We start from the raw sequence: 13197 nt of genomic DNA, 5'->3' as shown, positions 1-13197 counted from the left end.
GCCACTGGTCAGGAATAAAGACAGAAATACTAAAACCAGTCCAGATTTCAAGGAGCTATCCTCCTTCCTTGGGGACATGAATGTCTTAATTGATTTTAGCTCCAAAATGGGCAAATAAACAGACGAAAAAAAAAAAAAAAGGCTAATAAACCCAGTCCTCTACGGTCTCTTACCAAAAAAGAATAAATCTCTATAATCCATTAATTAATTTATATAGAACACCAAGTAGTCAGACCATAAAACCGCATTCCTAAGCATTCTCATAATGGAGAATAATTCATCCATTAATGAAACAAAACAAAACAAGTGGAGAGGAAAATTAAAATTAGTGAAAAAGAGCCAGCAAAGTTCTATTGCCACTTGGCATTCAGCGCCGGGAGCCAATAATAGACCGTCCTGGGCTCAAGCTGCCTGTGGAGTGTCCTCTGTCTGACAGAAGCAGCTAATCTTTAGCAGATGAATCTGTTGGGCATCTTGGTGGAAACCTTCCTAACTGGTCAAAGATAATGTTATAAAGATACACGTGACTTTCCCACTAATAGAAAATAAATACGTTAGCAATTTTATTTAACTCATTAGCCAGTGATGAGACTGGGAAGTTGTTTTGTCCTCTTCAAAGGAGAATCCACAGAGGAGACCTGTTAATGGACCCTGAGCAGTGCTGACACGGCTTTGTCACCAGTAGGAAAGGGAGGTCAATCAAATGTCCACTGGTCAGACTTTGAGTTTCTAGAGACAAGAATAATTTGCATTCCTATCAGTTTTCTACAGCTACTAGAGTTGTAAAATAAGCTCAAAGACAATGAAAGGTATAAACCCCATAGAAGCTGATGACCTTTATGAACAACGCACATGGGTATTCACTGAAGACACCCAGTAATCTTCTGTTCCACTTTAGTTTACACTTTTCTCCTCCAGCCTTGGTTTTACAAGGAACTCTTTTAAATATTTACTCCATCATGTATCTATTTCTCCATCCACCAACCATCTTATTTTGTTATTCATTTTTAAATAAGTGGCAGATACCAATCCACATCATCGTGTAAGGAGCTTCCTTGGTTAATCAAGGGAATTATATTGGATGTATTTTCTAATGCGTCATTTATAAGGACAGATAAGTAAATACACTTACTCTTAATAACAGCATTACTCCTTTTGTTTCATCCCCGTATTTCAGGCCAGGACCATTTGTCACAGTAGCCTGAACGTGTGCTCACCATCATGGCACTTGTTAGCATGGGCCTCGAGGGAGAGCTTTTATGTAAATAAAAAAAAAAAGTATTTAAAAACTTATTAAAAAGAACTTTACAGTTCCAATTAGTAGCAGATGCTAAACCATATGTAAGCAGTCCTGAGCTGATGTGGGCTTCTGTGTGCAAGAGGTTAAAGCATTTGATTGACCCAGGCCACAGGAGCATGAGCATTATTGTGTATGTGTGACTGAGGCAAGGCTAGAAACCTTAAGAAATGGCTCTTCAGCTTGCAAAAAATGCCTTCTTACCCTCTTCTTCCTCACAAGTCCCTAAGCACGATGGCACATTTAGAGGTCTGGTAGCTAAACTAGGAGAATAAACTTCTGGAGGGAAGCATTTTTAAAATTTTTTCCCCTACTCCTCTGCCTCATGTTCTGGATTATTTTGGGATTGGTTTGGGTATAGTATCTCAGTTTCTATCTCTTGGGCTGCTTGGGCTGGTTTTTTTGTTTGTTTGTTTGTTTGTTTGTGTTTTTTTTTTCCCCAGGAACATAAAGTTTTTTTCTTTGATATATGCTTAAATGTTTATTTTTTAAGTGATGTAACTTTTCAAAAAATGTATTAAAGTTAATTTCTGTGGGAAAAAATGTTTTTTATATTTCTGACTGTTTTTTCTTCCTTCTCTTTTGAAATCTCTAGCCAACGAGAACATTAGTCATGACAGGCATGCCATCTGAGTAAGTATTCATTGTTTTGATAACTTTCTACTCAATGTAAAATTTTAGATTTTTCTTTTATATACTGTGGTGCTGTGCTTTTAGGGCAGCTCGTAGCTTTGCACTGTTTTGCTGTTAATCATTGATACTAGAGTTAGAAGAACCCTGGAAATAAAAATAAAAAGGTAGTTAGAAGACTATGAACAGTTTATCATTGAAGACTTTTTGAGTTGATTAAATAGCATTAAGAGGTATTATAGTATTTTGCTGTTCGGCTTCTTGCTTCATATATACTGTCTCTGCGTATCCACCACTTGTACCCTGTGGAAGTTCAATAAATGGAGCACCACTGGCTGAGTCCCTCAAAGTTCTTAAAGAAACACCTTGCTGGGAAGCTTTCTACAACTATATTATGTCACTATCTACACATTTTGTGAAAGAGTTAATAGCTTGCTGGCACGCTCTTATCATCCTCCTTAAACATTTAACACAATATATAGCACATCCAACAAAAATACAGCACTATATTCTTTGTAACAGATTTTTGAATTCCTATTTAAAGGGGAAAACCATGTGTTGCTTTTTTTTTTTTTATATCAATCATATGTTTTAAGGTTTTAAAGGCATTCATCAAAACACTGGGACATTTCAGTGAAAAATAGCCTGCGAAAAAGTGCATGCTTATGATACTTTCTGTTGCAGGACCCTTTTCCTACCCATGGCATATGATATCAAAAGGACCAATAGTTCAAACACCATACATTAGCTAGTGAAAAAGGAGCACACTCACAATTTTTGTTAATCTCTTGTGAAATACAAGAAACATCCTAAATAGTCTATTATGAAAGTGAAAATTGAGTATGGTGGGTGTAATGCTTTTTAAAGTCCATATTTTTTTTTGCCCCTAGTATAAAATACATTAGTAAATAGTTGTCTTCTCAAAGTTTTGAAAATCAAACTTTTCATTTAGGCCATATTCTTTTTTTATGTTTCTTCCCCCACATGTACTTCTTGTCCGAAGCTAAGGACAAGACCTAGAGGTTGTAATGCTACGTTGATTAGCCATGTCTCAAAGAGACACTTGTTGTTGATTAACACTTCCAACAAATAGCTGGCAGCTGCCAGATTTGGAATAAGGAAAATCATCGATCTGCAGAGATGAAGGGCCTGGGGAGCATATGGTTTAGAGCTTTTCACTTCCTTATGCTTTTGTTTTCTTTGCATTTCCCCCAAATTTAATATTTTCCATCACCCCGATAAGCACACATTCTCTGGTTGAAGTGGTGATAGGGCCCGGGTCTTGACCCATTCGTCTCTTTTGGCCCTAGTGGTCTCTAAGAATTTAAACTGTGATATCGTTCCGCCCTTTCATTTCACATGTAAAGAAATAGGTCTTGAGCTTGACATACCCAAGACGGCTGGAGAGAGACCTGAGAAGTACTGTGAGGTAGACGCAGTGTGATTAGAAGTGGTCCATGCATGTGTGAGAACAGCCAGCTTCTTTCTCATCATAATCACTTTTGGAGAGGAGAGAAATTTATCTCTTAACCCACCGTGTACGTCATAGCGTGGCTCAGAGAGCACTTCACGTCATCTGTATTTCACTGGGGATTTCCAAAACTTGCTGGGAGGGAGAGGGAAATGCGATGTGTAGGAACCAAAGGCTTTAGTAAGGAGGTCGTAAAGGGAAGACAAGAAGAATGGTGAGCGATTTGGGAAGGAAATTAGGTGGGAAGAATATTTCTTCACAGGTACTTGAGACACTAATGACAGACCATAAGATAAACAATGATGGGCTTTGTAAAAATAAGGAACCTCTGCCAAATTTGCCCTAAGATTTGACCTGATAATGTAATGGAAAAGGCCCTTCCTCCCACTTACTAGAAAAAAACAAAACAAAACTGTGAGTTCAATTAAATGTTATATTTCAAATAAAATAAGCAAGGGATAAGCTTGGTCCTGACCGTCCATAGGTTGGTTCAGATCTGTGAAGTAACCATGGTGGGAATGGCAGGGGCCCATTTCTGATGCTGGCTGTGTTCTGGCCCGGGGACATGTGGGAAGCCACTTCCAGCCTGGGGAAGCTTTGCCAGCAATTAAAATAGACAGTTGGATTTGAGAACTGAAGTTTTTTTATTTCCCCAAGTTTTAAGTCATTGATCATAAAGAAATTAAAACATGAGCTCCATACCTGAGATCAACGTAGAATTTTAGCTTTCTAGCTTTTTAAAAAAAAACTATTATTCAGTGTAATCACCTTGATGTTCATATGTAGGAAACATAGTTATTGTGTTGAATCCCCCCCCCCCCCCCCCCCATTTAACAGAGAGCAGAACATCGTTGTCCAGGTTGTGAATAAATTGAAGGGCTTTTCCTTTGCCCGGGAGGTGTGTGAAACTACCACTCACGTGCTGTCTGGGAAGCCTCTGCGAACTCTGAATGTGCTGCTGGGAATCGCCCGTGGCTGCTGGATTCTCTCTTATGAATGGGTAAGCTGTTATGTAAGCAGATGTTGGAAGTGTGTATATTCAAACAAGAAGGTGTTTTGATAGATGTGGTCATCCTGAGGCAGTGACACTAGATCACTAGGTTCACATTCATGTTAATTTGCACACTTTCCCGTGAGCAGTGGATCCCGTTCCTGTTCTCTCCTTGACCTCTTCTCCTTTTGGCCCATCACCTTCAGCCACGCTGATCTCTTGGGAACCCAAGTGTGGTGAGGATCGAAAACAGAAGAGTGGCCTCCTGGATACAGACCTCAGCACTGGCAGGAGTAAGATTAGAACAGGCTTGGAATGAAAACACAAAATGCGTGTTCTCACAGTCAAATGAACTTTCTTCTGTGTTTGACCAAGAAATAATGTGACCTATGTTAGCGATGGTTTCAAAAGCCAAAAGAATTCAGTGATTGTTTTTACAGATGGATTTACTTAGGATGAAACATGTTCATTTAATCCCATTTGGATATGTTTTATCTTACGCATATCTATCTGTAACATTACTTACCCTTATTTCTGTGCATTAAAGGTAGTTTTTTTTAAAAAAAATCACTATTTTCATTATTCACAGAAATTGAGATTGTTTGTTACTTTTTCTATTTTTACTTTGATCCACAACCTGTGGTCCCTCCAAAGCATTGCTTCTTGTGAGTACTGTCATTTGTTACTTGTGTTACTGTATTGAATCTGCTACATCTCCACCCTCCAGCTTCCCCCCCAAGAATGTATTATATTAATATTGTGTTAATTTAAACCAGTAGAATTATAATATGCAAACAAACTACAGATGTATTTTTAAGAATGGCTGTGGCCTTTTTCCTCTGTTATGACTTAACCCTGCAGCTCTCTGGCATAAGACATTTGCGCCATTAGTCCTTTAAGTCACGAAGCAGAAAAGTTTGAAATTCCCTGCAAAAAGTACTATTTGCACTGGTGGCAGTTGGGCACCACCTTATCTAATTATCTATTTGTGCCGATCCATGTTTCTTTGTAAGAAATACCATTTATAACTCCAGCTTCCATGAATCCTTGAGCTGTCTTCCTTCTCTTCAATTCACAATGTTTCTGTTTCTGTATCAGTCCACTCTTCCTTCCCCCATGTCTCAGAGGAAAAAAAATATTCTTTGTCATTTATGAAGATATACATCTGTGCTTGATTGTGTGTCCCATCTATTCTTCTGGGACTTTGAGCAGAGAGGTCAGAAACGGGAATCAGTATTTACTGTTGCCGTGTGTGAAGACCAGTTCCCTCGATGCCTCCATGTTTCTGCTCAGTGTACTGCCAATATTCTCCCACTAATCATCATAGGAACAGAGCCAGATGCAGATTTAGCGTATGCTAACTATATGTGGGATTAACCACCACACATGAGAAAGGCAGGATGTGGACGTGTTATTTGGTGAACTTCCAGTGCTCATGCGGAGTCCGGGCCATCTGGTCACATGCATGAATGAATGAAGTACAAATGCAATAAGGTAAGAAAATGAAATAAAAGACATTTAGGTTAGAGAGGAAGAAATGGAACTAGTTCTCTTCATAGACACAATGATTCTGCATGTAGGCAGTCACAGGAATTCTACAAAAAAGCTCTTAGAACAAATTGCCAAGATACAAGGGTCGACATTGAGATACTCAAGTGTAAATCTGACGTAAAAATGTGTGCAGGATCTATATGCTGAAAACTATAAAACACTGGTTAAAAAAAAAAAAACTAAAGAACTAATAAGTGTCTCTCACATACTATGTTCATGGATTGGAAGACTCAGTATAATTAAAATGTCACTCCTCCATAAAACAATCTGTAGATTCAATACATTCCCAATTAAAATCTTAGGAGAATTCTTTGAAGATATAGACAAGCTGATTCTAAACTACACACACACACACACACATACACACACACACAAGGAGGGAGAGGGAGACAGGAACTAGCATAACTAAAACAATTTTGAAAGAGAAGAACAAAGTTGAAGGACTAGCATTATCTGATTTTTAAGGTATCCTTTAAAGCTTTTGTAATTAAGGCAATTCAGTGTCTGGGAAAAGATAGACATAATGAAACAGAATGGAGAGTCTAGAAATAGGCCCACAAATAAAGCCCACTGGCTTTTGACAAGAACCAAAAGCAGTTCAGTGGAGGAAAGTAAGTCTTTTCAGTAAAAGGTGTTGGATATCAACCAAAACTGGACCTGTGTCTCACACCATATACAAAGATTACCTCCAAATGGAACGGACTAATATACAGAATGATACAACTCTAAGAAGTATACATACGGTATGACACAGGTTTAGGTGGAGAGTTCTTTTGTTTTTTAATTTTATTTATTTATTAGAGAAGAGGGAGAGAGAGGGAGGAAGCATGACCAGGGTGAGTGGCAGAGGGAGAGGAAGAAGCAGACTCCCTGCTGAGCAGGGGGCCTGATACAAGGCTTGATCCCAGGATGCTGAGATGCTGGGATCTCAGATGCTTAACCTACTGAGCCACCCAAGTGCCCCCAGAGTACTTAGATACAACAGAAAAAGCATGATGTGTGAAAGAAAAAGTGATAAGTGATACTCCATCAAGTGTAAAAACTTCTACTCTGTGAAGAATATCCTAAGGAAGCCAGTAGAAGACATTTGCACATCTCATCTAACAAAGACTTAAATCCAAAATATATAAAGAACTCTCAAAACTCAAAAATAAGAGACAACCAAAGAACAAATAGCCAAAAGCATCTTTTTGAACAGTCTACTGAAGATACGCAGATGAAAAGATGTTCAGCGTCGTTAGAGAAATACGATTTACAACCACAGTGAGATACTACCACGGATTTAACAGAATGGCTAGATTACAAAGCATGTCGACAGTCCTCTAGCAAAGGATGCAGAGCATTGTATACTGCTGGTGAGGGTGGAAAGTGGCACAGCCATTCTGAAAAACAGTTGGGAAATTTGATGTGATGTAACTGTATACTCACCATGTCACTTGGCGAACCTGCTCCTAGGTATCTGCCCTCGAGAAATGAAAGCTCTCGCTTGCACAAAAACATGTCCATGAATGTCATGAATATTTGTAACAGCTTTCTTTATAATCACCAAAACCTGGCAACAGCACGAATGTCCCTCAGTGGGTAAAGAGATAAAGGAACCATCCTTCCCTACTGTGGAATATGGCTCAGTAATAAAGGACAACTCTGTAGGGGCAGCTGGGCGGCTCAGATGGTTAGGTGTCCAATTCTTGGTTTCTGCTCAGGTCATGATCTCAGGATTGTAAGACCGAGTCCCACCTCAGGCTCTGCATTCAGCGAGGAGCCTGCTTGGAGTCCTTTCTCTCTTCTTCTTCCTTCTCTTTTGCCCCTCCTCCTTTCTCTCTCTCTCAAATAAATAAAGTTTTTTTTTTTTTTCCTTAAAGACAATCATGTTACTAGTCACAACTTGGATGAATCTCTTGCATTGTGGACTGCCTGCTGGTGAACCAGCTGACCTCAGGATAGCATGGTCCTCTTCTCCATTTGCAGGGCTGCCCAGACTCTACTCCCACCAGATGCACCCCCTTCTCTTGTGCATCCCCTTCTCCCGCAGGACCCCAGGCCTCCAGGGGTTGGACTGCTGGGGTTCCCAGACAGCTCCTATAAAGTCAGCCCTCCGTGTCCAGTCTTCAAGGCACTGACAACTACCATGAGAGTGGAATCCCGAAGGCAGGAACAGTATGTTTGAGGAACAATAAGAAGGTTTGGTTGGGGTTCACCAAGAGAAAAAGTAGAAGATGAGACAAGAGAGCCAGTGGGTAAAGGGAACCTGGACCACAGTAGGGTGTTTGGATACTATTTCTGTGTCATGAGGAGCTATCAGAAAGTTTCTGTGCAGGGAACAAGGTGCTCTGACCTGTGTTTTTCAAAGGATGGTGGCCGCTGCATAGGGAGCTCACCATGGGGAAGAAGGACTAGCATCAGGGAACCCGCTGGCAGACTGTCTTCTTAGTTTCCCAGTGAGAGAAAAACCGCAGCTTGGACTGGGTGGCAAGACACAGTCTGATGTGGATAATACTGTGAGGCCGGAGTGCAGCAGCTTTCCCATGGGTAGGCTGCAGGTTGTGAGGGGAAGGAGGTGCAGGCAGTGCTGGTGCCCGTGACCCGAGCAGCTGTGTAACAGTGGTTACAAGGACAGTTCAAAGATCCTTTATGATTGAAGAGGAATACATTAGGGTGGGCTGCCCTTTCAGCCTGTGCACCAAGATAGGCCTCGTGAACCTGGAGAGACACCAGTGCCAGGGCCAGACACCGCCTAGACGGCACGTCCTGTCCCAGCACCAGGAGCACCTGGACGGTGAGTCCAGCACAAGGGCCCTTGCTCCCCCTGGCTCTCACTAGCTGGGTACCCGGTGATGGTTGCACCAGGAGCCTGCATGTGACCCACGGATCCTTGCCAGATGCTCAGCCAACTCGGCCAGAAGCAGCTCTCTTAAACAAGCACAAGGTGACATCACCTTGAATAATTTCTTCTCCTGCGGGGTCCATGGGACTGTATTCATTTTCTCTGGCTGCTGTAACAAATCACCACAGATTTACTGGCTTAAAAATAGCACAGATTTTTTTCTCTTATGATTTTGGAGGTCAAAAGTCCAAAATAGGTTTCACTGGGCTCAAGCCCTGGTGTGTTGTCAGGGCCACATTCCTTCTGGAATCTCAAGGGGAGAGTCTGTTTCCTGACTTTTCCAGCTTTAAAGGCCACCTGCATTCCTTGGCCTGTGGCCCCTGGCAGCAATCAAGTCCTTCTGACTTCTGCTTCTCTTGTCACACCTCCTCTGATTTCTTGCCTCTTTCACTTATAAGGACCCTTGTGGTCTCATGAGGCTGACCTGGATAATCCACAATAGCTCCCCATCTCCCTGACTTCACTGCCCCTGCAGTGTCCCCTTCACCATGGAAACATGGGACATGCTCACATTTTCTGGGGCTCAGCTGTGGACAGCTTTGAGAGGGTTCATCATTCTGCAGTCCCACAAGTACAAATGTATTAATTCCATAAGCCCCATATCAAATGCTTCACGGCACCTCTGGTTGGTGACTTTTAAGTGGTGTGAATTCTGTAAGGATGCGCTTTAAGAAAGCTGAGAGCGGCGCAGAGCGTGGATGGCCATGTGGAGAGGAGGTGATGTATCTACAAGCCAGGGAACACCAGGGATTTTCAGCAGCCAAGGGCATCTCGGACCAGAGTCTCCCTGAGGGTGTCCGGAAGGAAGCGGCTCTGCCAATACACCGATTGAGGACTTCTTGTTGTCTTCAGAACTGGCTTTGTTGATTATAAACAAGAAGAAAGACAGTTCTCATCTAGAGAACATTAAGAAGAAAATAAAGAAGAAATGCTTACAGAAAAAGAGTAAAATAGATTGCCTTGGGTCTCTAACCATGTTGAAGCTGTTCATGCTCCTTCCTGCTGACTGGGTGATGCTGGTGGGGAGCCAGGCCAGCCTGGGCAGGGAGGACAGCTCTGTGGACCTCGGAGACCAGAGCAAAGACAGGAGCGAGACAGCTCTAAGAGCATTGAGCACCTTCCTCAAGGCTTTAACACTAGCAAGACGGCGCATGAAAGCACTCAGTTAATTTTTTTAAAGTAACGCATTGCACCATACCAGTATAGTGATTTTAAATAGTGGTGAAACAGCCGCCTGAAAACCTAATATTATTTTTCCCATACTAAACCACTGATTAAGCCAGTTTCTTCTCTAAAATGTGACTTCCGACAAGTTCATATATTTTTATCTTGGCTTCTCCTAGGAAGACCAAAGTCAAAAAAAATAGTCATTCAGAGAGAATAGGGATGAAAAGAACATCACGATTTAAATACCTACCCTGAAAATACACACCCATACACATATGTTTGGAGGTCCCTGTGTATTTCCATCACATTAGCATCATCACTTACAATGTCCAAATTGGCCGTGCGTTTGCACTAAGGTCATCTTGAAATAGAAGACCCACAAACCTATAACACAAGATCCAGGCTTCTGATGTTTTGACAGTTTAGTGGGATGATAACCACGAAGCAACAGGAAAAATAATTGAGTATGGGAGAGTTCAGTGCCAAGCTCTATGGCTGGGCCCAGATCCGGGGATTTCACAGACTGCAAGTTAACCTCCATCCCTAGGTAAAATGGGAATAGGCTCGGTCGAACTGTCTGGGTGCTGAGAACACTCCTCCTTACTGAGCCACAGTCCCCTGTGTGTGACAGTACGTCCCTCACCGGGTCGCATGGAAGCTGAGTTCAGCATGCACGGTCCGTTCTGTCCTTGCGAGTGCTGAAGAAGGCCCATGAAGGCCGCTGAGTGCAGCTGGCACTTAGGAGAAGAGAGAGTGTGGGGTGTGATGGGGGGACCCCCAGCGAGGATGAGAGAGCTGGTGGACAATAGGAAGTATGCCCGCATTCGTTCTTTGAGGGCCCTAAGAAGAGTACCCCTTGGGTGTCTGCAGGAATTTCAGTATGCTGGGGTGTGGCTCAGAGGGGGACGCATCTGCCTTCAGCTCAGGTCATGATCTCAGGGTCCTGGGATCAAGTCCCGCGCATCGGGCTCCCTGCCCAGAGGGGAGTCTGCTTCTCTCTCTCCCTCTGCCTGTCCCTCCCCCTGCTTGTGTTCTCCCCTCCTTCTGTCAAGTGAACAAATAAAATCTTAAAAAAAAAAAAAGGAACCCCCATTTCTGTAAAAGCCGCCGTAGTACAGATTTTCATATATTTCAACCTTCTCCAAAACCCTCAGGGTCTTCCTGTTGCTGCAAGTGATCACTCTCAGATTTTTAAGACCAATAGTTTTGGCATTAGTATCCTTCTACGAAAACAGCTACAGACATGGCTTTACCGGTGATGCCTAAACACTTCATTACTTGTGAGAAGTGACCGGTTCCTGGGAAATGTAAAGGACCAGATCTACTGCAGCCTACAGTAAAATGCGTGTTTGTGATTGGTGATGTACTTGCGATGCCTGCCAAATGTTTCCTCCCACTGGTGTTGCGTGTTTATTGATTTTAATAGGTGACTGCTAACTTGCACTCTTAAGGAAAAAAACAAACAAACTTAGAAATGAACCAAATCTCTTTCCCTGTTTATGTCACTTAAATGAGACAAAGATAATTGCTCCTTCTATGGCCTCCCTTCTTTAATTTTAGGAAAAAAAAAATGCAGTTGCACAAACAGGATAAACTTTTTTTTTTTTTTTAAGTTATCTCCACATCCAACGTGGGGCTTGAACTCATGCACGATACACTCTTTTGAGTGAGAATAGCTGCCATTGCCCTTTATAAGCCAAGCCACATAATGTCTAAAGCTCAGCACACAATTTACTGTTCATCTGCAACTTGTGTGTGACTTTAGATATGAATTCCACAGGATGCAGTTTCTTTTAGGGCCAAGACTTGAAGCGTCCATATGATATACTTCAGGAATCACGTTGTCTTTGTGTAAAGGAATGACTGTCCCTCTCTCTCTGTGGTCCCCTCCTTTTTCCTTGTCCCCAATGCAATTTGGGGGATTCTTAAAATATTCCTTTTGGCTAGCTATATAAGCTTGCCTCCAAGAAAAACATTACTGAGAATGTTTTTATTTCAGGGTTTGTGTGGTATTCTCTGGAAATTGCTTGTAAAGGAGCCTTCTAGCAGTTCTTCAAAATTAGATGGTTGTATGTGGCTCAGTTAGTCATATCAAAAAAATTATGGCGATTTTATAACAAAATTCAGTTTGAATTTTTATTTAAAAAAAAAATTTTTTTTTTTTTTTGGACAACCCTGTTGACAATGTGTATGTGTTTACACCAGTGCCTACTCTCGTTAACCCCACTGTTCTCAGCAGAGAGAATAACTTGTGTTTTTGCTTCTTCATGACTAAATTGTCTGGCAGATACAGAGAAACAGAAAACCGTGTCACGAGTTGCCCTGTTTCCTCTTCGTGGGAGACAGGAAGTATAACACAGAAAAATAAAGAAATCGATTTGACCGAAGGATCCCCATAGACCAAGAGCTTCTTTGCTGCATTGTATTTAAGCATAGTGCTCTTTGAATTCCTTAGAGCGTCTGTCTTCTAACTTTCACCTATCTGGTGTTTCCTCCATTCTCCCCTGACTTATCTACAGTGCTGCTTTACCTTTCCTCTGCTTTGTGTTCAGCGAAAGGTAGTGGAATGCCAGTGACCCGGGCTTCTTCCTTCTGGCTCCTGTTACATGATAAAGCCCCATCTCCACCTCAAAGACACCACAGAGCAGTGAGGACTAATTCAGCCTCTATTCAGGTCAAAACACGTGGATTCTGAACAGCTTAGGAATAAGGCCTGATACAGAGTTCCTTTCAGTTCTACAGCCAAATTTCAAGACAGTTTAACTGTTGATAAAAGAACAAAAAACACTTCATAATCAAGTGTTTCATAAAATCAGAGAATGATGTCATGATGAGTTAATTTTCTTGAAATGATGTGATGCAATTTTGACTTTCTCACACTGGATTCAGTACATGGTGAGTCTGATTTAATTGGTGTGAACATAGAATCAGGTGTCAGAATTAGAATGAGGCCTGTGGTTCCTGCAGTGTGGACCTCTCGTCTGCTAGTGAAGAAGGCTGAGTTACTCTCCTAGAACTATAACCAGGGGCAGAACTGGACCTGAGGTCAAGGGTTGTCTCTGGTGTTGTAGTCCATCATGCTATCCTCCCAAGACTGTGTAAAAAAGATTCCTCTTGAAAACCATTTTCTCTCTCTCTCTTTTTTTTAACCTTAATGTCTGAGCACATTCTAAGAATAATGTTTAAGCAAAATGTGCTTGGTGTAC

The 13197-nt window shown here is 41.7% G+C and overlaps 1 protein-coding gene across 1 annotated transcript in view; it reads left to right on the top strand.

Annotated features, from left to right (window-relative positions):
• Positions 1-13197, top strand: part of MCPH1 (microcephalin 1) — a 233188-nt gene that overhangs the window by 79151 nt on the left and 140840 nt on the right. Inside the window, 2 exon segments of the mRNA NM_001003366.1 lie at positions 1893-1930; positions 4236-4398. Of these exon segments, the coding sequence (NP_001003366.1) occupies positions 1893-1930; positions 4236-4398 (201 nt within the window).

Source organism: Canis lupus, chromosome 16, assembly GCF_011100685.1.
Source record: "Canis lupus familiaris isolate Mischka breed German Shepherd chromosome 16, alternate assembly UU_Cfam_GSD_1.0, whole genome shotgun sequence".
NCBI lineage: Eukaryota > Metazoa > Chordata > Mammalia > Carnivora > Canidae > Canis > Canis lupus.
Note: the sequence above shows the minus strand (reverse complement) of the source record. Positions and strands in the feature narration are given on the sequence as shown.